General features: G+C 40.5%; 1 protein-coding gene and 1 long non-coding RNA gene across 5 annotated transcripts in view; one reads left to right on the forward strand and one right to left on the reverse strand.

The window, feature by feature from the left end:
- Positions 1 to 27,275, forward strand: part of MYPN (myopalladin) — a 114,553-nt gene that overhangs the window by 72,071 nt on the left and 15,207 nt on the right. For all 3 annotated transcript variants that reach the window (XM_055590938.1, XM_055590927.1, XM_055590918.1), the window contains 8 exons: positions 8,429 to 9,019; positions 9,802 to 9,940; positions 20,069 to 20,290; positions 21,448 to 21,597; positions 22,608 to 22,690; positions 23,895 to 24,021; positions 25,200 to 25,407; positions 27,098 to 27,263. In XM_055590938.1, coding sequence (XP_055446913.1) covers positions 8,429 to 9,019; positions 9,802 to 9,940; positions 20,069 to 20,290; positions 21,448 to 21,597; positions 22,608 to 22,690; positions 23,895 to 24,021; positions 25,200 to 25,407; positions 27,098 to 27,263 — 1,686 coding nt within the window. The remainder of the gene's footprint in view (positions 1 to 8,428; positions 9,020 to 9,801; positions 9,941 to 20,068; positions 20,291 to 21,447; positions 21,598 to 22,607; positions 22,691 to 23,894; positions 24,022 to 25,199; positions 25,408 to 27,097; positions 27,264 to 27,275) is intronic.
- LOC129659513 (uncharacterized) overlaps positions 1 to 27,275 on the reverse strand; it is a 41,480-nt gene that overhangs the window by 8,361 nt on the left and 5,844 nt on the right. The gene's annotated exons all lie outside the window — the stretch shown is intronic.

Below are 27,275 nucleotides of genomic sequence, written 5' to 3' on the forward strand. Positions count from 1 at the left end.
TCTTTGTGACCCCATGGACTGCAGCACACCAGGCCTCCCTGTCCATCACCAACTCCTAGAATTTACTCAAACTCGTGTCCATTGAGTCGGTGATGCCATCCAACCATCTCATCCTCTGTCGTCCCCTTCTCCTCCTGCCTTCAGTCTTTCCCAGCATCAGGGTCTTTTCAAATGAGTCAATGCTTCCCATCAGGTGGCCAAAGTATTGGAGTTTCAGCATCAGTCCCTCCAATGAACATTCAGGATTGATTGCCTTTAGGATGGACTGGTTGGTTCTCCTTGCAGTCCAAAGGATCCTCAAGAGTCTTCTCCAGCATTACAGTTCAAAAGCATCAATTCTTCGGTGCTCAGCTTTCTTTATAGTCCAACTCTCACCTCCATACATGACTACTGGAGAAACCATAGCTTTGACTAGATGGACATTTGTTGGCCAAGTAACGTCTCTGCTTTTTAATAGGTTGTCTAGGTTGGTCATAGCTTTTCTTCCAAGGAGCAAGTGTCTTTTAATTTTATGGCTGCAGTCACCATCTTCAGTGGTTTTGGGGCTCCCCAAAATAAAGTCTGTCACTGTTTCCCCATCTATTTGCCATGAAGTGATGGGACTAGATGCCATGATCTTAGTTTTCTGAATGTTGAGCTTTAAGCCAACTTTTTGTACTCTCCTCTTACGCTTTCATCAAGAGGTTCTTTAGTGGTTCTTCACTTTCTGCCATTAGGGTGGTGTCATCTGCATATCTGAGGCTATTGATATTTCTCCCTGTAATCTTGATTCCAGCTTGTGCTTCATCCAGCCCAGTGTTTCTCATGATGTACTCTGCATATAAATTAAACTTCTGTCCCCTCAAAGTTCTGCTAGTCACAGGAAACACGAATTACTTGAAGTAAAAAGAAGGGAAGAGGTTATTGTAGGGATATAAGCAGGAATGGGAAACAAAACACAGCCAGGCCCTGCGCAGAGAAGGAGAGTAGGGAGGTAGTGATAGCTTACGGCGAACAATGTCGGATTCGTGATCTCCGAAGAAGATTTAGCTTTGGGACCAGGGACCAGGCTTGATCACTCAAGAGCTTTCGTGTAGCAGGGTTTTATTAAAGTGAAAAAGGGACAGAGAAAGCTTCTGACATAGACATCAGAAGGGAGACGGAGAGTGCCCCCCTCGCTAGTGTTAGCAAGGGAGTTATATACTTTTCCAATTGGTTATTATAGTAAATCAAAAGAATGTCTCAAAGTTGTAAAGATCTTACTAGGCCCACTCCCACGATAAACATTCTAAAATAACAGGATTAGTCAGAAGGTTTACAAGGAGAAACTCTCCTCAAACAGGACACATTGTTGTTATATAATCCTTAGTACAGAGTTTAAACTGAGTTCTTTGTTGTGTAATCATCAGTTCTGGGCTTAAAGAAACAAATATTTTATGAGACTAAAACTAAGGAATGTAGAGGGAAAAAAAGACATTTGTCCCTTTTTCCTCCTTGAAAATTCCAGACCCCTATCTCCTCCTCAAGAACCCCAGATCCCTCTCCCTCCTCCTCAGGGACCCCGGACTTCTTATCAACCTGCCTAGGAACTGACTCTCTCATTAGGAGCTAGGATCATATACATGGTCAGTCCAGCTTCTATCTGCTGTTCATGCTCCGTCCTAAGCACCCCCTTGCTTCCTGTTTGCAGTCTTCTCTCTTGGAAGCCTCATCAGCTCATATCTGGCCCATAATGACATGTCCTTTCACGATTTGTGTCAAGTTCCACTGTTAACTGGGCTTCCCTTGTGGCTCAGCTGGTAAAGAATCTGCCTACAATGCAGGAGACCTGGGTTTGATCTTGGGGCGTTGGGAAGATCCCCTGGAGAACGGAAAGGCTACCCACTCCAGTATTCTGGCCTGGAGAATTCCATGGACTCTATAGTCCATGAGGTCGCAAAGAGTCGGACACCACTGAGGGACTTTCACTTTCACTTTGTTTTCACTGCTAACTACATCATTCTCAGCAGCTCCATTCCAAACACCAATCAGCCCATCCTTGTCAGGTGCAGAGGATTTAGGTTTAGAGGGAAGAAGAGCCAAATGGATCAAATCACAACTGTGTGTGAAGGCAATTCTCAAAGAAGCGAGTTGTGGGAACAGGTAACCCCAGACAATCCATTTGCCATTTTGTAGAGCCTCCTCTTACCATTAGATTTACCTTCATGTTGCAGAAAGTCCAAAGTAACAGTGAGTTAAATACATGAGGGTTTATTTTTCTATGAAATAAAGGAATTAGAGGGGCTGCTGGGGCTGTTATCAGGGCTCTGTAGAAATGGCACTGGCTTCTTCTCCAAATACCTTTATGGTCCAAGATGGATGATAGTGGTCTAGTCATCACGTCTGCGTTTCAAGCAGCAGAAAGAACAAATGGGTAGAAGTCGTGATATTACTGTCTTTTAAAGGAGTCTTCTAAGGACTCACTCCACATCATCTACTTATATTTCACTGGCCAGAACTTAGTCACATGGCATACTAACAATAAAGGAAGCTGGGAGGTGTAGTCTTTAGCTGCACAGGTTGGCTCCATGAGTAAAATCGAGTCCCTTTACAAAGGGGAGAATTAAGCAGTCAGCCAGCAGTAGCTACCACATGAAATTTTCAATGAATATACAAATTCTACTAAGTTATATAGTGACGCCCTCTAAAAATCCAGTCCTCAGCACTATATAATTCTTTAATATGTTTTTGCCTTCCTTAAATTTTGTATTAGAGACAAGAATATGCATGTGGATGCTCCCCGCTTCCTCCGTTTTTCCTTCCTCCCTCTCTCTCTCTCAAACACACACATACTCCCTTTGTGAATCCACGTGTTTACACACTTTCTTACTGGTTTTAACCTTATTGATGTTAATCTTTTAGGTTTTACATTAAAACATATTGACTCAGTAATCTTGATACCATTTTCTGCTTGTTCTTCAATTTGCCATTCATATAGAAAATAGAATTCTTATAGATCTTAAAACTTCAAAGGGAAGCTGTCATTTTTAAACACTGTCATCAAAACCTAGATAATTTAGACTTCGAAAATTTCAACTTGAATATTAAGTTATCTAAAGAAGTGATTCTTCATCCTGGCTATACCCTAGAATAAAATGTAGAGCTTCTGAAAAATATTTATGCCTTGCACCCCAGCTGAATCATAATCTCTCCACAGATTATTCTTAGGTACAGCCAGTTGGAAACTACGAGTGTCAAAGTTGGTGAACCTGACTTACAACCCTTTGTCACCCTACCCAGCCCCATACACACATTCCTCCATGGCCAGAAAAACAAGAATAAACATTTAAAGTGGATAAAATGTCAGAGACAAGATGAGAATGTACTGGGAAAACGTATGCTTTGGAGACAAGTGTTTCTCTAGAGCAGTGGTTCTCAGTCTTGGATGCAGGCAAGAATCACCTAGAGGCCCACTATTCAAAGCACTGGCATCCCCTTGGGGCCTGATAGAAATACTACAAGCTCTAGTATTCCACTAAGACCTACTGAACCAGAAGCCCCGGGCGTGGGACCCAGAAATCTATCTTTTTAACAAGCCCAACAGGATTCTGAAGCTCGCTGAAGTTTAAGAACAATTCACCTACACTTAAAAACTATGCCTGGATCCTTTCCCAAGCCAATTGACTCTCTAGCCAGTGGTGCCTAAATTAGTGAGGTTTCTTTGCCTTTTATGCTCTCTGCACAGCCAGCATGACTACCACTGCTAAAACCACAGCTAAATCTGATTGCAAGGACACATTTACCCAGAATTAGTTATCTTAATCAGTGGTGCACTGGCAAATGTTTTAATTACGAACAGAGGCAGGGAAGCCCTGACTTGCAGCACTTGCCAATTTCCTCCCACCAGGGATGATTTCAAGTTACTAAAGAAAGATTGTTGAACTGGGAATTGGGATGAGGTGTGCACAATCTTCTCTCCAGAGCCAATGAGAGCTGGCTCCAGAGCACACCGCCCCAATTGTTGTCGCCAAAACTGCTGTCAAAGGTACTTGATACAATAGCCCAAGTTTGTTCTGCAGTGCTTATCATGAAGCCTTGACATTTTATCTCAACCACTTAAAATCCCTAAGAAATTCTTTCATATTCCAGAACCACAATAAGAAGCAACCTTAACATTTTTGAAACCCATGTTCATTCTTACAAATCTTAAAATTGGTATCTGTAGTTCAGAAACTGAAAAATATAATAGCCACAATCTGTTGATCACTCAACTGATTTAGGTGATTCATCTACCAATTCTCACAACAATGTGAAGAGAAATTACTTACTCCTATTTTACTTATGAAGAAATCGGGGTCGGAAAAAACCTAGAAACCACCCCAAACCACACACATAATCAGTGGCAGAGCCAGGATTAGGATCTAAGTCTTTCTGCGGAGGCCATATTCTTGAGCATTATGCTTTAACTAAGTTGTGACAAAAGAAAAGATATTTTCAGATAACCCGAGAGAGTTGATAATCTACAGAAAGAAAGCTTGGGTATAACCCTGATTTCAGAAATCCTCACAGCAACAAGATGTAAACAGCTGAGTGTATAGCAATTTATGATAGGCTGTTATTTTGAATTAGAAAGGTTTAGGGTTTTGTGTGCTTTGTAATCAACTCTTCCTTTCTTCTTTCACTGCAATGTGTATCATTATTAAATAGTAAATTCTATAACTGAATTGAATGACAACAACAAATATGTTATATGTAAATAACCACTCATTATGTGTTACATGCATATATAGAAAGATTTTTTTAAGCCCTGAATAGTTCATACTATCTGAGGCATATTTGTATATCCTATAGCACTTAGTAAAGTAAACATACAGAAGATTCAATATAAGTTTGTTGACTACTAGAATTGACACCTTGCCCTGTTGTAATGAACAAGCAAATTGAAACAGGTGTTTTAAATCCCTTCTGAAACAAGATAGAGCTTAGTAACATTTGGAGAAAAAAAGTCATGTTCAACTCTTTGTGACACCATGGACTGTAGCCCGCCAGGCTCCTCTGTCCATGGGATTCTCCAGGCAAAAATACTGGAGTGGGTTGCAATTCCCTTCTCCAGGGGACCTTCCTGACCCAGGGATCAAACCCAGGTCTCCTGCATTGCAGCAGATTCTTTATCATCTGAGCCATCAAGGAAGCCTATCAATCAAAAAGATACATTATTCTCAAATGAATTCTTCCAGAATCTTAGATAATCAAAACAATTTGATGCTGTATCTCATATATCATTATGTTTAAGGTTTGTGACCCTCCAATATACTGCATTAAATTATAAGGGCCAAGATGCTATTTAAAGTCTGACTTAAAGTTAAAAGCTAGTTCTTGGTTTTCATTCAATGGGAGCTAAAAGAAAATCAGAATCAATCAGTATCAAGTGACTTCCTGGCCCCTTTTTTTCATCCCTAGCTTTCTAAGATGACTTAGTTTTCATATACTACTTTTTATACTTCCAAACCACAGGAAAATATTTCTGCATCATCATCAGATTAAAATTTACTCAAGAATACAATACAAATCTGTCCTAAAAAGCACACAACATTGTCTTTATACTATAGCACTCACAGAATGGGACCTGCCAAATATGAGATCCATTAAAATTGTAAAGATCTTATATTTTCATGCCATTGGGAAAGTTAACACCAGCAGAAATAATGTTAATTGTGTATATTTTTCTAAGGATATCCAAGAAAGATATTTCTACTTCTCTTGATTGCTAAATAAAATGAAAAGGTTTAATTAATTTTATTCTCTCAGCTTAAATACTTACTTCTAAAAGGGGGGAAGAAAGTTACTCTGCCAAGTGGGGCTAGTACTTCTAAATTCTTAGTTTAATCCAAGATGAGAGTTTTCATAGTTTAACAAAGGATCATACAGTATGTAGCATTTGGCAGGAGAAAGTACTTTAACGAAAGTAGAGATTGGTCTCTACTTTGTGAAGTTACTTTTCCGTATATTGTGTATCAAAAATGTCAACGAAGGGAAGGAAAAATGCCTTAAACTCCAATGATTTTTTTTAAATCAAGGTTTGGAGAGCCTTCTGACTCAATCTTTTAAAAAAAATGTATAGTTTTATTTATTATTTAGTTTTTATTGTACTGGGTCTTCGCTACCGTGCAGGCTTTTCTCTGGTTGCCCTGCGCAGGCTTCTCATTGCGGGAGGGGTGCGGGTGGGGCTTTTGTTGGTGGTGCAGAGCACCGGCCCTAGGACACACAGGCTGCAGCAGTTGTAGCTCCAGGGTCCAGAGCACAGGCTCAATAGTTGTTGCCCACGAGTTTAGTTGCTCCACAGCATATGGAATCCTCCCAGATCAGAGATCGAATCCATGGTTCCTGCATCAGCAGGAGGATTCTTTACCACTGAGCCTCCAGAGAAGCCCCTGACTTGATATTGTTGGTGTTGACTTTCCCAATGGTATGAAAATGTAGAACCTTTCATTTTTAATAGATCTCATGTTCAGCAGATCATCTTCTATGTTCCAGGTATACTTTCAGAGAACATAAAACCATGGTGGTTGAAGCACTGTGGGCTCACTTGTGGCTCCTCCTATGGTTATTTTCTCAAGAGGAGAGTCTCCTAAACAGCAAAACTTGACAGCCCCGACAATTTGATGCATATATAGTATTTAGTGGAGAAGGCAATGGCACCCCACTCCAGTGCTCTTGCCTGGAAAATCCCATGGATGGAGGAGCCTGGTTGGCTGCAGTCCGTGGGGTTGCTAAAAGTCAGACACAACTGAGTGACTTCACTCTCACTTTTCACTTTCCTGCATTGGAGAAGGAAATGGCAACCCACTCCAGTGTTCTTGCCTGGAGAATCCCATGCACAGAGAAGCCTGGTAGGCTGCAGTCCATGGGGTCGCACAGAGTCGGACATGACTGAAGCGACTTAGCAGCAGCAGCATAGTATTTAGACATTTTCCATTTTCTTTATTAAAAAATAATTAACTATTTTAAGAGAAAGTATTAGACTGTGGGACTTAAGGCAAATCATACGATTCTGTGAGTCAGATTCCTTTAAATAGAGAAAGTGCTCCCAGCTTGATCATCTTCCTTTTTTTAGGCACAAGCCAAGTCTAAGGCAACATTTATAATTATGGTGACCATATAATCTAGCATTGAAACCATGACATTTTTGAGAGCAAAAGAGCACCAGCAGTAATTATGGCAGGAAAACAGGCATAAAGGAGGATGGTCTAGAATGCATTGAAACATATGGTTACCTTATCTTTAAAGCTTTGTTGTTAGAAGAGGATGAGAAACACCAAGACATATCCAGCTGCTTTGCTAAGGTTTGCTCTAAAATGAGGCAGAGTGATGAATCCAGCACATTTTGTGGGGAACTCAGCCCTCTTTAGTGTTAGTAACTAACATCAGTGTGTAGCTCAACACCTTCTGTCCAGGAGCCCAACCCTAACCCTAACCCTAGTTCAGTTCAGTTCAGTCACTGAGTCGTGTCTGAGTCTTTGCAACCCCATGGACTGCAGCACACCAGGCCTCCCTGTCCATCACCAACTCCCAGAATTTACTCAAACTCACGTCCATCGACTCGATGATGTCATCCAGCCGTCTCATCCTCTGTCGTCCCCTTCTCCTCTTGCCTTCAATCTTTCCCAGCATCAGGGTCTTTTCAGATGAGTCAGTTCTTCCCATCAGGTGGCCAAAGTATTGGAGTTTCAGCATCAGTCCCTCCAATGAACATTCAGGGCTGATTTCCTTTAGGATGGACTGGTTGGATCTCCTTGCAGTCCAAGGGACTCTCAAGAGTCTTCTCCAGCATCACAGTTCAGAAGCATCAATTCTTCGGTGCTCAGCTTTCTTTGTAGTCCAACTCTCACATCCATACATGACTACCAGAAAAACCATAGCTTTGACTAGACAGACCTTTGTTGGTAAAGTAATGTCTCTGCTTTTTTAATATGCTGTCTAGGTTGGTCATAACTTTCCTTCCAAGGAGCATCTTTTAATTTCATGGCCTACCCCTAACCCAGATACTATCTAATCATCTTGGAACTTTAAGCATTCCCAACAAGAGGGCCATTGTTTCTATTTCTTCTTCCTAATTTATAAACATTCTAAAATGGGGCTGCTGTGTTGCCCAACACCAGGGTCACAACACAAAGCACAAAATGTCAATAAATGATGCCTCATGGAGTTGTGCATTGTGGTGGCCTTTCCCTTCTTCCTGGCAATCAAACAGATCTGGAAAGAAGGAGAGAGCTCACAAGAAACTGGCTGATTGCTGGCCGCTCTGGCTGTGCCTTTTTAGCAGATACTGGGTTGACCAAAAAGTTCATTCTGATTTCTGAAAGAACTTTTTGACCAACCCAACAATAAAGAGCCTGTCTGGACACTTTCTGACGGGTGAGGCGATGGTGACAGTTTCTCTTCTCTCCCCCGACTCTTGTTTTGTGTGCAGCGACTCCAGTCAGCTACAACAGCTTCACAACCAAGTTTTACTGGAACAACAGCATTTGCAAAACCCATCTCCTTCATCTCCTAAGGAGTTTCCTTTCAACATGAGTGTTTTGAACTCCACTACTGTTCCAGCAGTGACAGTGTCCAGCAAGCATGCGAAGGCCTCTCCATCACAGACATTCAGCTTGGCCCGGCCAAAGCACTTCTTCCCCTCTACAAGTACTGTGGCCTCCGTGTCCCCTTCCAGCTCTCCAGTGTTCACCCTGAGCAGCACTCCTCAAGCCATGCAGAGGACAGTGAGCAAAGAAAGCCTCTTAGTTACTCACCCCTCGGCTCAAACCAAATCTCTAGGAGGGGCCTCCATCCAAAATGAGCTGCTCCCCACTCCAGCTCCAACAGAGCCAGCGCAATCGCCACTCACGTTTTCCATCTCCAGCGGAAACCAGTTTCAGCCCCGCTGTGTGTCCCCAGCTCCTGTCTCTCCCACTGGCCGGATTCAGAACCCAGTGGCTTTCCTCAGCTCCGTTCTGCCTTCTCTCCCTGCCATCCCACCCACCAATGCCATGGGGCTGCCTAAAAGCGCACCATCCATGTAAGTATCTCTGAGATTTGAGTCTTTATTGAATTTGTTACAACATTGCTTCTGTTTTATGTTTTGGGTTTTGGGCCAAAAGGCATGTGGGACCTTAGCTCTCTGACCAGGGATTGAACCCCCACCTCCTGAATTGGAAGGTTAAGTCTTAACAAGTGGACCACCAGGGAAGTCCCTCATTGAGGTTTCTTGATTTAAAAGATGTCATTTAAGAAGGAGTCTGCATAAGAATAGCTTAGTCTAGGATAGGCCTCTCAGTTATCACTATTATTTATCCTATATTATCACTATCATTTATCCTTTATAATCCTATCTCATAGACAAAATGGATATTGAACACCTTAGGACAAAAGTAAGTGATTATTTTAAATATGGGCTTCCCTGGTGGCTCAGATGGTAAAGAATCCACATGAATGCAGGAGACCCAGGTTGGGAAGATCCCCTGGAAGAGGGCATGGCAACCCACTCAAGTATTCCTGCCTGGAGAATCCCATGGACAGAAGAGCCTGGAGGGCTACAGTCTATGGGGTCACAAAGAATCAGACATGACTGAAGTGACTTAGCATGCATGCATTTTAAATATATTTTTATAACTTAAATACTGAAAACACCTCTATACACAGATTCTTTGCTCAGTGCTCAACTTTTGCACGCAAGATGCCCTACATAAGTGCTTGATGACTCCTGGTGTATGGTTGTCATTCCAACCACTCTGATTCCTAGGCCTTTGTACCCTGACCAGGGCTTTTCATGAGTGACTTAGGGGTGAATTAATTTTACAGGCCATCCCAGGGACTAATGAAGAAAAATACAAAGTCTTCCCACCCAGTGAATGATGATTACATCCGTGAAACTAAGAATGCGGTGATTCTAGACTTGGGAAAAAAGATGAATTTCAGTGATGTCAGATCAAACCAGCAGGTAAGACTGTTGGGTTCAGATGATTTATTGGAATTTCATTGTAGGGAATATAAGTTTGCTTAATTCAGTCTTTAGGTCACCTGACCTCAGTGAAACTGACACTGCAGCTTTGGAAGGCAAGAGTCCAGGCTGACCATGGTTTGCACAGGAAACTTGTCCACATGGATCCACAGTTCTTGATTAGCCCAATAGCTAATTCAGTTTACTTGTTTACATGCGTTTACCTAGAATAGAGTAGGTTAAGGAGAGGGACTGGATAGTCTGCTTTCCATTCCAGCAATCCTCTGCTCAGTATTGGCAAACACCATCACATCTTTGAGACATTTCAATATCTGAGCCTTGAGGTGATCTGGACTTGAAGGAACTCTGGATTTCCAAGCTGTCTCTTATCTGATTCCTTCAACCCTAATGTGCCTGGGGATTGCTCACCAGTTCTTCTCAATCTTTACATTAGGTTAAAGTTTGTGTGAAACAGCCATTAGCCAATATCCTGTGGTTCAACCTGTACAACCCCCTGCTTTCTAGTTTACACTGGAGGAGAAAAAGGAAAGTCATATGCAAGCATTATATGAAATTTGATTATTTGAACTAGTTTTTCTTTTTCGTCTGTGCCACATAGCATGCAGGATCTTAGTTCCCTGATCAAGAATCAAACCCATGCCCCCTGTAGTGGAAGCATGGTGTTTAAACCACTAGATCGCCAGGGAAGTCCTGAGCCATTTATCTTTGCTTTCTGTACAGTGATTATTTTTTAAATGCAGATATATATTTTAATAATTTAACTCTTGGTTTATTTCCTCAGGTAGAAACTGATTAAAATCGATTTTGAAATAGAACATAAAATTTTAGGAAAACTGTATGTCAAATATTGTGCAGTCTGTGATATAAGTGACCCTGGAAACAAGGTTCGACACTCCCCTGACCATATGCTGCTTTCCTTCATGTTTTTAAATCTTACTTCCAGTGGAGCCACTGATACACAGTATTTTACTAGTGTATTATATGTTGGGAAATTCTTACTGAGTGGATTCTTTTGAATATAGTGTTTACAAGTACTCAAAATTGGAACTTCCCTGGTGGTCCAATGGTTAAGACTTTGCCTTCCAATGCAGGGGGTGTGGGTTCAGTCCCTGGTAGGGGAGATTCACATGCCTCGGGGCCAAGAAACCAAAACATGAAACGGGCAATATTGCAACAAATTCAATAAAGACTTTAAAAATGGTTCACATCAAGTAATATCTTTTTTAAAATGCTCAAAATAATGCTTAAAAATGTTTTTTAAAGTTGACTTTAAATTATTGACTTGAAGCAATCGGAAATATTTAAGCTTGCCATAATCAAGTACACTTTTCATATATCATTTCATCAAATTCATACATATGTGGGAGGCAAATACCAAGGCAACTATTCTTCTCTTCCATCTTCTAGATAGAGAAACTGAGGCACAGTTGTCAAACTGTCAGGTCAGTGGTAGAACAGGAACCAGAGGCCTGGTTTCCAAGACACTCACACATTTTCCCTGATCCTCTGCAGTCTTTTGCAGTTTTATGACAATTACCTCCAAACCCCATAAACGTTGCTCTGTCCAGCACAGATTTGTTTTCCTATAATACTGTCATCACAGTTGTGGTTGTTAATCCTTCTAAGTATCACTGACATCAGAGCTGTGTTCAGACTGTCTTTTACAACTCAGACAGGGAGCGATTAGAACCCTGTAAAAATGATACCAAGTCAGCACAGGGACTGTCTGGTTTTACCTTTATGGTTACTCTGTAGGGAGATTCATGCTAGTCCATTGCCCAACTCAAGGGAAAGTAGGGTTTTTCTCTTATCTGAACTGTGAGTACATGTAAACATGAATTTCCATGAGTAGAGTGCTATAAATCCAGTAGAACTCTATTAAGCCTCCATCATGAATTAAATTCAAGGCTAACAGCAGGACTTGGAGTCTCAAAAAGTATCTCAAGCCTCCCCATCTGAAAACTGTGACACATGTCAGTTTCTTCTGACGATTATTCTTCTTAGAGTTACTACAGTATGTTAATTACAGAATTGATCTTACACAGCATTCTGTGCCAATGAAATGGAAGGAAACCCAAGCTACATAATGCAATTCAGGAAACTAAGGAGCTATCTGAGATGGAATGCTTGCATTAGGTTGGTAGATGTTGATCTGAGGAAGTTTTGAGGCCATATTACAATACTGTTTTGTCCACTGCTGTCTTGGGAAACAATAGGGGAAAAGTCACGAAGAACTGTCTAAATGTGCTGTGGCCCGCTGATGAAGTTAAGAAGAAAGTTTGTTTAGAAAAAGTGGAAAAGAATCATAAAGAAACATGAGTATTGACAGCTGTCTATACCTGCATTCTAGGTACATGGGAATATAGATGATCTATTTTTTTACTCCCACATTAGCTTTAGACATTTAATGTCTTATTTCAACTTTCATCCTTGACCTTATTTCTCTGGAAACCTTCCCATCTCTTTATTCTGATCCTCCCTCCCATTTTTCAAATGAAAGCTTTTAAAAGTGTGGCTCCCAGATACTCCCCTGTATGACAAGGAGGAAAAAATATAAGTACCTAATTCTTGCTCTGCCTTTTTTTCCTCTAATCTCCTTCTTCTGTAACCGCCTTAGTCATTTCTTCTATTTAAATCTTACCTCTTTCATCTCTTACCATGAATTCTTAATGAAAATTCTCCCTTGAGCACAAATAAATAATCTTGCCATCTATTTCTTTTCTAATAAGAGTACCATGTGTCACTGGCCTTACATTTTTCACCGTGGGCATGGTAGGACCCTGAGTGATGGAACAATGAAGTGTCCCCATGTCATCTGCTGTGGGTTCACCCAGGATGTACTAGTCACAAGCTCCCTGAGAGCTGGAGTCGGGGGAGGAGGGTCTTGCTCATTGCTGCACCCCTGCTGTGTCTGGCCCAGAGTAGGTGCCCAGGGAATATCTGTTGAATTAAGTCACAACTCTGGGATTTATATTAGTTTCAGATAGGATAATGAAACTTTTGACCAAGGAGAAAATTTTGGATTTGTTGCATCTCTATAGAAAATATCTCACTTGACTACAGGGATTCTGATTATACCTAATTATAGATACTATCCACCATGATAATAATCTATGTTAATCAACTTACTGCTGCTGCTCCTGCTAAGTCGCTTTAGTCGTATCCGACTCTGAGTGACCCCATAGACGGCAGCCCACCAGGCTCCCCCATCCCTGGGATTCTTCAGGCAAGAACACTGGAGTGGGTTGCCATTTCCTTCTCCAATGCATGAAAGTGAAAAGTGAAAGTGAAGTCGCTCAGTCGGGTCTGACTCTTAGCAACACCATGGACTGCAGCCTACCAGGCTCCTCCATCCATGGGATTTTCCAGGCAAGAGTACTGGAGTGGGGTGCCATTGCCTTCTCCAAATCAACTGACTAAAGAGATGAAAACTTTAAAAAATAGCAAAATTAAGCAAAGCTCTGGCATTAACTGAAGCTTTAAGGGTAAATCTGTGAATCATTTAGTGATTATTTATTCTTAAAGACAAAATTTGGATTTAAAGTATTTTTAAATACTTTTAAAGGAGGTCTGCCTCCTCCACAGGAGAGTCTGTTTTATAGAATGCTGTACCACCAGTGCCTATTATAGTATTCTAAGAATCTGGCAGTAAGGACAGGGCGGGGGGCTATGAAGCCTGGTTATTTCTATTGAAGGTGGCATGTAGTATTAGATACATGGTAAAAGAAGACATCCTCTGTATGTTAAAGTTTATCTAGGAATCTTTGATCTGCGGCCCATACTGTGGGCTGTCCCAGGAACAAAGGAGAATACCTTCTCTAACGCATACAACTTCCTTTAGCGCACACTGTACCCAGAGTTGGTTGGGAGCCCTTTGAGCAGGCTCTTCCAGCTGGTTTGATCCTACTTGATTATTTGCCCCGAAGCCCAGACTCAGAACCCAGCTCAGGGCACTGAGTGTCAGATCATGCCCCATGTTTTGGAAATCCGGAACCTTGGCAATGACATATCTGATTAGAGTATATCATGACAGTGTGGTTCTCAGCAGAAGGAAAGTACTCTCTACCACTCTGACAATTTGAAGGAAATTTCTGCAGATGTGTGCTGGAAACCAAATGCCTCAAGTTGTCAAACTATCAGCCTTAAGAGGATTATCTTTAAAGGAAAAAAAAAAAAAGAACCTATATGTTCAAGTGGCATATTCTTCTGAAGTAATATTTTGGCTTTTCATTTTCTTTCATAGAGCAACTGAAATTCTCTGCAATTCATTTTCACTTAAGGTCTTTAACATAAGCCTGGAAGGGATGGGCCATATGTCATTGACTTGCTGGCCACACAGACCAGATTTACACAGAAAAATATTCTCTCCTTTGAGCACAGACATCACCTACAAGCAGACTTCACAGAAACTCCTGCTTCTTCTCACAAAGAGGACAAGGCAAGGGAAAATGGAGACCACAGCACGAATCCAGTCCTGGAAATTCAAAGTGCACAGCCACCCATAGTGCCTCAGTAGCACAACCTTTGTGCAGAACAGTGCAGAAAGCACATTCAAATTTAACTTAAACATATTGCTTATTTGCAAATGTCCTTAGAAAACCTGAATCTCATCGGTCACAATTTGGAATGACAACCTTGATTTATGTATAAGAGGAGTAGTTATTCCTGGGATAACCAACTCTCAGGAGCAAAGCACCCCTCCCCTCCTCAAAAAAAAAAAAAAAAAAAAAACCCTACACCAATTCCTGCTTTGGACATGGTATGCATCTTTGTAAACATCCCAGTTGTAAATATATGCTGCTGTAGAAACAGGCCACATACTCCTGCCACACAGTTGCATAGTTTCCTTTTTCCTAAGAATCAACTCCCCAAATATTTTATGAAATCTTTCATAGAAACGCCTTGACCTACAGTATTCTTATTTGGTTGTGCATCTGTGACTCATATATCATATAACTGGTACCTTAAACAATTGTATCTTAAATGCAATTTTATTTTTTCTCCCTTTCTCCTTTTAAATTTATTCAGTGGGGTAATCCTTCTCCTGCTCCTGGCCACCTCAAATATGAGGTAATCGCAAAAGTATTTTGACCACTTTTAGTTCACATAAGGTTCTATGTTTTCTTTGTTGCAAAATACGGTCTTGATCCAGAAACATGCAATGTCCAATTCCTGTAGTAACTAACACCCTAACCCTTATTCAAGAATAAGACCCCACACACAAACACCCCACACCCAGGGACCCCCTACAAATGGGGACATCTAAAACTAGGAAGGAAGTATGGCCAGCTTCTCTCTTTTTTGCTCCCTCCATCTCCCATTTCACTAACTGCTGTTCCTGACTTCTTCCTTTCCCAGCCACAAGGGGACAAAAGCTGAGCCCATGCTGGCTTTCTGTCATAGGTGGTCCGCATGTGCATGACAGGAATCATCACAGGTCCTCTGACCTGACACCATGCAGGATTTCATGTGGGCCACTGAAAGCAGCCATCACTTGCCCACCAACAATAACCCACCTTGTTTCTCACCCTAGATTCCTTAGGCAGGAGTCAGATACCAACCCACTGGAGGAACAGTAAGTGCTACAGATGGGTCTATTTAATCTCCCTTAATAGCCTGGAGGTGAAACGCAGGTACTCTGGGACTGGAGGTATGAGACAAACATTATTAGCTCTCTCCAAAGTCATCTCACTGGATCTTCTCCTTCCTGACTGTTTTGTATTTCTGATGAAGAATCTCAATTATCTAACCTGTCCTTGAACACTTGCTTTGAAATTTCTGTTACCTCAGTAGAAACTTACAGTTAAGATCTGGTTACAACTGTATCCTCAGTACAAAGTAACAAATAGTATATTTTAGATAACTCACTGAGTGATCTGTTTTCATTACCTCCCTATTTGTAGTACTGGTAAAATAGTAAATATATAACCAATAAGTGTACTTTTATAGCAAAACAAAATGTGCATATTTTCATTATGTTGTTTCTATGGTTCCTTTGGTTAAATCAATTCAAACATTAAAAATTCCATAAAATCAGGTCCCAACTGGGTAAAATCAAGTTCCTAAAGATTGGAATGCATGGAGACAATGCAGTTTTTATATTCTCAGGCAAGTACTAAAAGCCTTATCTATCACCTATTTGTCCCTGAAGTATACACATAATCAACACTTACCACCATGCACAATAATACTTGTTTGGAAAAATTAGTTCACACTTTGAATATAGAAAGCCAGGAACTGACCAGCCCTCACTCATTATGTGGTAGGAGAAGCTGCAGAGAAGGTTCTTTAGCTTGGATCAAGGACTCCACTAAAATAGTGGCTACAGGTGGTATGGAATGGATTGGGCATCTGGGGACTTAAACAAAACAAGATGAGCTGCCATAGAACCTGAGACCTCTTGACACCCTCACAAAAAGCCTGGGTTATCCTGAACTCCAGGATCTCATGTGAGGTTTGCAAACTATGAGAATCATTCATCTGACTATTATTTTTAAAATAATAAAGCAACTTAGTACCAACCTCACATAGTAAGGGAATAAAATAACTCACTGGTTTTATTCCTAAGCATCCAAAAAATAAACATATCTGTTAAAAGGAAAAATAATACCTATTTGGGAGCATGAATGCAATTCAACAAAGATGAAAAATGAACTCCTTGTGGGATTTTTAAATTTTGAAGAATAGGAAATATTTCAAATTTGTAAGATTAGTTAAGGTATTTATGGAAAATATGCTCATTGTATAGTATTAGGGAGAATAATTTGAAATTGCTGATATTCTACCACTTTTAATCCTCAATAAATGGCAAATTCATATGGTTCAAACTAATAGGTAGATAGCTGGAAGTTTTAAGTATTAACTATAAAAAAAACTCCCAAAATGTAGAAAATAGTCATAATACTTTTAAACTAAATTAGGTTTCAAATTAGAAGTGAACAATCTTTTACTTTAATTGGTTTGAGTTATCTGATGAAAAATGAATACACTTAACTGGAGAATCATAATTTTTTCCTACTCTGAAAGAGCTGCTGTAGATTTATTTTGTTTACCCAGTCTAAGACGAGGCTGAGAAGAAAGATTTAAAATTGGTTCTGAGAAATTAAAACCAAGAAATATTTGGTTTCTGTGTTTCCTAAGTGCCAATTCTACACAAATTCAGGCAGTGATATATATAAAACAATAACTAGAAGACATGAGTGATGTGATTTAATAGCCTGAGATTACATCTCATGAGTCCTGAACTCACTTATTCTGCCTATGAATAGGGGCAGATGCAAATCAGCCTGGTGCTCCCAAATTCACTTCAGGGGCATGCTAGTATCATCTGCAAGGAACCTACCTAAATCATAAAATTATGGTTAACTAGAGTCACAAGTTTAACCAAAGGTCTCCCCCTCACCCCAGGCCCCTGGCTCTGGATTCCTCAAGGATACAGTGGTGCAGGAACAAATGACAGCCTCCGTGTCACTCATGTATTCTTCTGTTCTTTGGGTACTCAAGGAGCACCTGCCATGAGACAGGCACTCACTATTATATGTACTGTTGACATCGTTGGAAGCAAGACAAACAAGAATTCTGCTCTTTTGATGCTAACATGCTCAGAGATATTCAATCATTTAACCAATAAACAAACAAGCAAGAATAATACTGGAGGGACTTCCCTGGTGGTCCAGTGACTAAGACGCTGTGATCCCAATGCAGGGGGCCCAGGTTCTGATCCCTGGTGCCACAACTAAGCCCTGGTACAGCCAAATCAATAAATAAAAATAAATCTTTCAAAAGTTTTTTAAAAAGAATAATACTGGATAGCAAGAAATGCTCTGTAGAGAATTACAATAGGGAGTTACTTTAGATGAAATGCCTGGAAAGGCTGTTTTACGGAGGTGACATTTGAGCTTGATAGAACAGGGCAGGAGAGGGAATGACAAGAATCCAGGATAAGTTCTAGATTTAAGTTAACCTGGTGCACTCAAAGCATGGTCTGAAACCTATGCCAATTTGCAAGCTGTCATCTCTCCACCTTGAGATAACTATGGAAATTGAAAGTAACCAATAAGAAATTTCTATAGCATTTGACAGATAAATTTTATGTCTATCAAACATAATCTTGCGTGCTTTTAATATTTCATTTTTCTAGTAATTCATTTTTATTTTACAAGAAGAACAGGTTGAAAACTACCAATTTTTAAAATTTGGTTTTCACCATAGCTAATGTGAGAAACACCAGTTTAACTACTTAACCAAGTGGATGGATAGTAGTGCCGGTTCCTAAATTGGAAACGAGCAGGGTAGGAGTATATTCTCTGGGGAACAGAAACCAAGTGTGTACCGTTTGGACCAGGCTACGTTTGAAGTGTCCATGAGGTACCCAAGCCATGACACAGAATAAATTGGTGGGTTTATGACTTTCATGCTATAGAGTAGATCATTGGGTACATGAGTTCTGGAGAGAGACCAGACTGAGAGACATGGATGTGGAGTTATCGGCATACTGAAGGCAGGTAAAGCTGTGAGACTGGATGAGACAATCTAGGACAGAGAAGGAAGAGCTAGCAAAGGAACCTGATAAGGAACAGCTAGAGAAAGGGAAGGAAAACCGATACAGTGTCATGGAAATCAACAACAACAACAAAATGTTTTACAAAGGAGAAAGTAAGGACTTCTTTGGTAGTCCAGAGGTTAAGACTTCTTGTTCCCAAGGCAGGGGACCGGGTTCGATCCCTGGTCAAGGAACTAGCTCCCACTTACCACAACGAAGATCACAGATCCTGCCTGCTGCAACTAAGACCTGGCACAGCCAAATAAATAAATAATTTTTTTTTTTTTAATGGAGAAAGTAGTCATCTGTGTTAATGCTGCTCAGAAGTCAGGTAAGGCAAGAACAGATAAGTGACAACTGGATTTGGCAAATAAGAAGACCGTGACAGCAGCAATCTCAGGAGAACTGTGAGAACACAAACTTAACTGGAGTGTGTTAGTGAAAGAAAAGGTGACAAGGGAATGAGGCTATAAGAGAGAAAATTATCTCAAATAGTTTTGTTGTGAAGGCTGCAGAGATACTGTGAAGGCAAGCATGGGGTCAATGGAGATTTATGAACACAGGTTTTCTGATGGCAAAACCCAGTAGAGACAGGAAGTTGGTGATGTAGGCAAGTACTAGAATGCAGTTCAGAATAGTTTTGCCAAAACACCATATAGATAGTTCTATATATCAAGATGGACACTTTTAGTAGCAACGGAAATTACATTCCATCTTCATTCCATTCCCTACAAGATTCTACTGGGACTCCATAATGAAGGTGAGGAATCAGGACTTTTTTTTTTTTTTGGCATGCACTTTAATTTTATTTTATTTTTAAACTTTACAATATTGTATTAGTTTTGCCAAACATTGAAATGAATCTGCCACAGGTATACCCATGCTCCCCATCCTGAACCCTCCTCCCTCCTCCCTCGCCATACCCTCCCTCTGGGTCATCCCAGTGCACCAGCCCCAAGCATCCAGTATCGTGCATCGAACCTGGACTGGCAACTCGTTTCATACATGATATTATACATGTTTCAATGCCATTCTCCCAAATCTCCCCACCCTCTCCCTCTCCCACAGAGTCCATAAGACTGATCTATACATCAGTGTCTCTTTTGCTGTCTTGTACACAGGGTTATTGTTACCATCTTTCTAAATTCCATATATATGTGTTAGTATACTGTATTGGTGTTTTTCTTTCTGGCTTACTTCACTCTGTATAATAGGCTCCAGTTTCATCCACCTCATTAGAACTGATTCAAATGTATTCTTTTTAATGGCTGAGTAATACTCCATTGTGTATATGTACCACAGCTTTCTTATCCATTCATCTGCTGATGGGCGTCTAGGTTGCTTCCATGAGGAATCAGGACATTTTGGGATTGCAGTAGAGACCCAAATCTCCTTCAGTGCTCCATCGTGAGGAAGTGGAAATGGAACGTGCCTGGTTTATGGAGGTTCCATGATATGAACCTAACATTTGAATCTTCAAAAGTTTCATCCTCAAATTATACTGATGAACACGTTCTTCCTCACCCACAGAAACTGACATTAAAACATGTTTGCCATTTTGACAGGAGTACAAAATCTCAAGCTTTGAGCAGAGGCTGATGAATGAAATAGAGTTTCGCTTGGAACGCACCCCTGTTGATGAATCAGATGATGAAATCCAACATGATGAGATCCCCACGGGCAAGTGTATAGCTCCCATCTTTGACAAAAGACTCAAGCACTTCCGGGTCACCGAAGGCTCTCCAGTGACATTCACCTGCAAAATTGTTGGGATACCTGTCCCAAAGGTAGGGGAAGATGAACAGCCAGTCAGTCAACCAAGAGTACAAATCTGTAGACTCAGTGCCCTCAAGAAAGCCTTATCCGACTGTAGTGAAACATCTATACAGAGAATACAAACCAATACCAGAAAATTAACAAAGGCCAGATAATCTGACTAAAAAGATACAGTCAGGAATAGAATCATTAAGTAGGCAGAAAACAAATCAGATTACTTATGGGCATGTTAAAATTTTTGTAAATGTTGAAAATAAATTTTCTTAGTCACAATCCTCTCTTTGGGGTTATTGATCCTCTCAACTATCAAATTCACCAATCTGATACTTTTTTTTTTTCTATTTAATATCTACTGAATATCCACAGCCAACCTGTTAAACAAAGCGAGCTATATTTGTATCATTACTATTAGGTTGGTAAATGCAGAAAATGTCATATCGTTATCACTGGCTGGTGAAAAATCTTATGAGTCACCAGATTTTCTGGCAGTCAGCTGAGAGAGGATTTACACCCGGAATGTCTACAGCAGGGAATCTCTTCACTCTGCTTTCACAAACATTAACATGGCATTAGCATGTATGGTTTGGTAACCAGGAAATGCAGAGAAGGTCAACTGCTACCATACTTTAACTCACCTGTCTTTCAGAGATACCCCTTGATACATGTAGAACTTAACATGAAAACTATGTAGACTTAAATTTTAGTCAGATGAGGAATTCAGCAAGTGAATCCTGGCCTCATTCCACTTGGTATAACACACCACACTATCCTTTCAAGTAAGGTCAGCTATTCTAGGCCCTGAGATCTGGGACTTCTAGCAGGAAACGTTTTGAGCTATCCCAGTTTTCATTATTTTGCCTCTGAAGACCTGCCTGGCCCTTAGGGTGGCTTTTTAATTATAAAGTACAATAAAAATAATCAAAAGCTTTCTCTCCATCCTAAATTATTTGTAATTTTTTACTTAAATATTCTATATGTACACGTGGAGGCACATATTATACTGTCATTGTAATACATCTGATAATTTTTCTCTGTTTTGTCAAGGATGGGTTACTAGTTGTCGAGATGGCAATCCATCCAGGCCTTATCCTTATCCTACTCCTTATATCAGGATCCTCTAAAGATGTACAGAAGTGTGCATAGTCTCCTTGTCTGTTGTTCATTTCAGGTTTACTGGTTCAAAGATGGGAAGCAGATTTCAAAGAGAAATGAGCACTTCAAAATGAAGCGAGCAGGAGACGGGACATGCTCTCTGCACATTAGCTCCACCCGCAGTGACGACGACGGCAACTACACCATCATGGCCGCCAACCCCCAGGTGGAGGCGCGGGCTCCACGCTGTGCTGCATCTGAGGGAGGGGCAGTGGATTTCAGTGTTCCTAAGGACTGCTGAGGAAAATGAATGAGGAGCGCTGAGACTGTGTGTAACTGGAGCACAGGATCACAATTTACACGACTAGTCAGCCATTGATGGGTCACTCCACTCTTCAGCCTTTGAAGAGGACATTAGTACCATCTATTCACTAACGATATGCCTCAGGCCTCTAGAGTACATCTTGTGTTTATCAACTCATTGACTCTCTGGAAGAGTCAATAAATCAATCTATCAGAGAATGATTTGCTATGTTTAGTTCTTTAGAGAATAAGCAAATTACTTGTGAATAGCCCTCACTCATAAAATTTTTTCTTCTTTTTTTGGTAAAAGTTGGAAAGTCATAATATTTCACTTTCCTTTTCTGAAGAGATCAGGACTTAAAATCCCCCTTAGCAGAATATGTATACATATTATGTGTACATAATATGTATACATAGCTGATTCACATTGTTGTATAGCAGAAACTAACAGAACATTGTAAAGTGATTATACTCCAATAAATAAATAAATAAGTATAAAACTGGACAAAAATATGGCAGAATAAATATTTCCAACTACTATGAGACTAGGAGGTACAGAACTATGATTTCTACTCTCACCAACTCCTATTAAAATGTTAGTTTTGAAGATAATCTCTATTGAGGAAAGCATAAAAACACTTGGCCATGATCTCTGCATGTGCCTGCAAATAATATTAAGTGCATAAGAACTCAATTTTTTTACATTTGTGTCTGTTCATTTTCATCTTAAAAATGAAAGGCATCACAATATGCTTAAAAATCCTTTCCCCTGAAATGTTAACAGCAATTTAAAGAGTTATATTGTTTTTATCCCCCCTCCAAAAAACTTGTAATAGCCAAAAGCTGATAACATTTTGGTCCAGAAAAACGTATATATATTGAAAAAGTAGGGAGTTCTTTTTATTTTAATCTCCTTCATTTTCTGTTTCTCAGGGGAGAATCAGTTGTTCTGGCCACTTGATGGTACAAGGTTTGCCCATCCGAAGTCGACTAACAGCTGCTGGTCAGTCTCACAGGTAAAGACAGTGAGAACCTCACTTCCCCAGCCCCTCCCAAGCATGTACCTGCTGCAATGAGCACTGAAGTATTGGGCCTATAAACTGTCACCTAAAGTGTAGTCCTCCACCTGAAATATTGGCATCACTTGGGAGCTTGTTGCCAAATGCAGAATTCCAAGCCCCACCCAGACGTACTGATCAGAATGTACATTTTACTAAGATCCCCAGGTGATTCACAAGTGTATTAAATTGGAAAAGTATTGGTTCACAGCACATTTTTAATGTTCAAAATTTGTAACTATCCCTAGCACCTGTGCATATAATATATAAATCAGACTGAACTAAGTTACCTTTTTCTTAAAAAACAGAAACTGTTAATGAGTATATGTATACTAATAAAAGATTTTTGTTGTCGTTATCTCCAACATAACAATTGTCTCCAACATAGCAGCTAACTTTCCTCCTCTCTGACTTTATTAATGTTAAGAAGAGAAAGCCTGACTTTCTCTTGAGTCGTATGGTGCCACAAAGTCTTAGCAAAGCATTTCATAGTTGCTGACATGGATGAATTAAATTAGACTTACCAAAGAAACAAAAATAGTGACCTATGTTTCAGATACAGTATTTCACTACCGTTACAACTATACCTTCTTCTTCAGTTTTTTTTTTTTTTTCCCTTCTTCAAGAACAGCTGTTACTGTTGGTCAGTCTTAATCAATTCAGGTTCATGATCATCTTTAATGGTCTGGCAGAATTTATAAGCCGGGTTACATTTTATTACTCAGAGACACAGGGACTGCAGCTGCCTTGCTCTGAGTAATAAAACAGGACTTCTCTTTTGGCTCTCATTTGAGGTTCAGATTGAATACTGATTTATTTGTTTATTTTGAAACTTTTGAACAACTGGCCAAACCCAAGGCAAGGGGAGCTGAGTCACTTAACCCAGAAACCCAGAATGACTTCACAGAGAAAAAAGCTAAAGCCTGCTTATTTAATTACAGATCTCACAAGATAATCCTACAGTGGTGAGATACTTAATACTTTCTCTTTTCACATCAGCTCCACGCTATTACTTATTATTTCTTTATGATTCAGCAACCCTTACCCCCACCCCCCAAAGAAATCTTTCTCCAAGCCCTATAGCCATGCCTAAATACCTATACGTCATATGTTTATGAATTGGTTTCTAGTGTTTAATGCCTGAACATGCTTGCTGTTTTAGAGGAAGGTCCCGAGTGCAAGAAAGAGACAAAGAGCCCCTACAGGAACGCTTTTTCCGACCACATTTCCTGCAGGCTCCTGGGGATATGGTGGCTCACGAGGGGCGCCTCTGCCGCCTGGACTGTAAGGTAGCCTCTAGCACCATCTTTGGCGCCAGACCTGTTCATATTTTGTAATTTTTTGTTTGTATGCACCTATTTTTGTTTGTATTTGTTTTATAGTTGGTTTGGGGGGGTTTTTTTTTTGGTGAAAGGTGACTGAGGAACAAAGACAGAAAGAGACCACTTTTTTCCACCCGTAAGGTTCTTTTGGAGCATTTAATACCAGATGAAAGTATCATATCAAGTTAACTCTATGTTTGTAAAAGACAACCAAAGAGGTGATGTAGTTCAGACATCTTCCGTATGGTACCTGAAAAGTCTTTATTACCATAAAGACATAAGGATGATTTTTACATCCTTGAAATGAACTGCTATGAGGTACAGCCTCTGAAAAAATTATAGTCACTGGCTCCAAAGCAGTTTATGAAAACAGAAGCTGGTTTCTAATACTAGCTAACATCCATCACCTTTAACTAGTCTATAATATATTCTAACTTTTCCACCGGAAACTAGGTTCAGTTGAACAGCATATGGATAGTTCTCAGTATGAACAGAAACTTAAGTTCTCCTTCTGCCCTGACGCTGCAGAATGCTGTGGAGATTAAGATGCAAATTAATAAAGGTTTAAGGTTAAATATTTATAGAATCCACTCCTCTAGGTGGATCTTGCCCTCAAATTAGTTACCTAAATAATATTTGGGATGGACTGTTAATTTCTTCCACCCTAAATCCTAAAAGAAACCCAGCCTGGGTCCACTCCCCACAGATTCTGATTTAATATAGTAAATGGGCATCAGGATTTGCAAATATTCCCATGTGATGATAACACACAGCCCGCTTTGAGAACACTGGTTTAATGTCTGCCCCTTTCTTGGCTACCTCTTGGTCGTTAGGTATGTAAGCAATATATTATCTCTGAAACTGACGCTACAGGCCTATTTTATCTATTTAGCTTTTTAATTCTTATTCATTTTAATCCAGTATATAATCATTACCTGAACTGGGGTCCAAATACTACACAGTTTAAATTCACACGTCCATCCATCCAGATCCCTCTTGTCCTGATGCCCTTATGGAGAGGTTTCTCACCACTGACATGCCCTCGCTATCTATGTGGTGCCAAATCAGGATGAAGAAGTCAGCCACCAAATAAATCTGCCTGTCATCAGTCTGTCATTTGCCTCAGCTGTCCTCTTGTTTATTAGGTGAGTGGCTTACCGCCCCCGGAGCTGACGTGGCTGCTCAATGGCCAGCCTGTCCTCCCCGACACCTCCCACAAGATGCTGGTCAGGGAGACCGGAGTCCACTCTCTGCTCATTGACCCGCTCACTCAACGCGACGCGGGGACCTACACCTGCATTGCTACCAACAAAACTGGGCAGAATTCCTTTAGCTTGGAGCTCACTGTAGTAGGTAAGGCTTGCTGCTGGGACCCCTCAACATGACTCCCTCCAAAGCTACTGCCCAAATATGCAGAGCCTCTGACGTAATTCCTTTGTCCTTTGCCCCACCGAGCCTCATCTCAGTTTCCCCTTCTCTGTAGTAAGGGCCATGTTTCCTACATTGCTCTCGAAAACATATCAGTAAGCCAAAAACAAAATGCGGTACCTTGTGTATATCATACTTGCAATAAATGATAGTCATTGTAATAATTAATCAATTAATTACTAATTAATTGACTATCACTCCAGGAGTTGGTGATGGACAGGGAGGCCTGGCGTGCTGCAATTCATGGGGTGGCAAAGAGTCAGACACGACTGAGTGACTGAACTGACTGAACTGAAATTCAGGTCACTTGCCCTACAGTTCATCACTCCAGGGTCTCCCCCTACCCCCAAGCTTCTATGCCTTTGCATTAATGGTCCCTTTACACGGAATGCCCTTCTTTGCCTAGCAACCTCCTACTCATCCTCTAAGACTTATTGCATATGCTACCACAAAGGCACAGCGGACCCACCAGGCACATCCTCCTCTATGTCCACAACACTCAGTAAAGGAGAGACTCGTACAGCACTCATGGCTTCTGTGTAACTATTTTCTCTTTGCCTCCCTGAAGAGACTATGAGCCTCTGAGGCCATAGAAGCTTGTTCTTCTGTGCATCTCTGATGTCTGACTCAGTGCCTGGAACATGGAAGGCATTCAATCAATAACTAAACAAATGAACCCTTACTTTACAAGATGATGTCTTGTAAACACTAATGCCTACAGTCATCATCCCCTGGGAGGTGTCAGCCCCTTGGGGTGTTAGTCCAGCTAGAATTAGCTTTCAGAATGAATGAATTCTTCCATTGAACTTTCTCCTGCTACCTCCCTTGCATGGCCCCTGAAATAAATCAGGACGGCATCAGAATGTTAACCTTCTCTCTAGGCTAGTAGCTGTTTCCTCTGTATTATCTTCTTTTTTTCCACTCTTAATCCCCTCTCCCAACAGAGTAGGAAAAGCTCATTCTGCGAGGATACACTGGTTGCAGCTTTTACTTTTTTCCCACTGTTTTGCTAAAGTATGGCCTCTGGAACCCTGAGATAGGAGGTGTCTTTGTCTTAACTGATTCTGCTGGGGAAAATAAAAATGCCTCCTTATGAAACATAATTTTTTTTTTTAAATAGTATACTTCTTTCAATTTTTATGGAGCAATAAAATTTCTCAAGGTAAAATATTGAGGGAAAATCAATATACCTTCTACAAAATAACCTCCTCTAAAAAAGAAAACAAACTATATTTAGTACATAAAATATATCATTTCTCAGCATTTACTGCTGAGCAATAAAAGAAACTCCCTTAATTCCACACCTACCATTTGCATCCCACGTGTGTTACATCCAAATCCTTGAGCATTGTCTCTCAAAAGATAGGCAGAAAAAATAAAATTAAAAAAAAATTTTTTTAAAGATAGGCAGAGGCCGTTTTCTCATTTCTTTTTAAAATCATTTTTGGAGCTTTTATCAAGGCAGTGATCTTCACTAAGAAGCTTGAGAAGTGTTCTAAAGAAGAGATAAGGTGGGTGGGTGGGTGCTCACTCAGATTCCAGAACTGTCCTGAATTTGAGGCATGGAGCCCAAGGCACTTACTATTCAAACTAACATGGCTCTTCTCTCATTCAGCCAAAGAAGTAAAGAAGGCACCTGTAATCCTGGAGAAACTGCAGAACAGCGGTGTTCCAGAAGGCCACCCCGTGAGACTGGAGTGCCGGGTGATAGGCATGCCTCCGCCTGTGTTCTACTGGAAGAAAGACAACGAGACCATCCCTTTCACCAGAGAGAGGATCAGGTACAGCCTCCA

Source organism: Bubalus kerabau, chromosome 1 (assembly GCF_029407905.1).
Source record: "Bubalus kerabau isolate K-KA32 ecotype Philippines breed swamp buffalo chromosome 1, PCC_UOA_SB_1v2, whole genome shotgun sequence".
Lineage (NCBI taxonomy): Eukaryota > Metazoa > Chordata > Mammalia > Artiodactyla > Bovidae > Bubalus > Bubalus kerabau.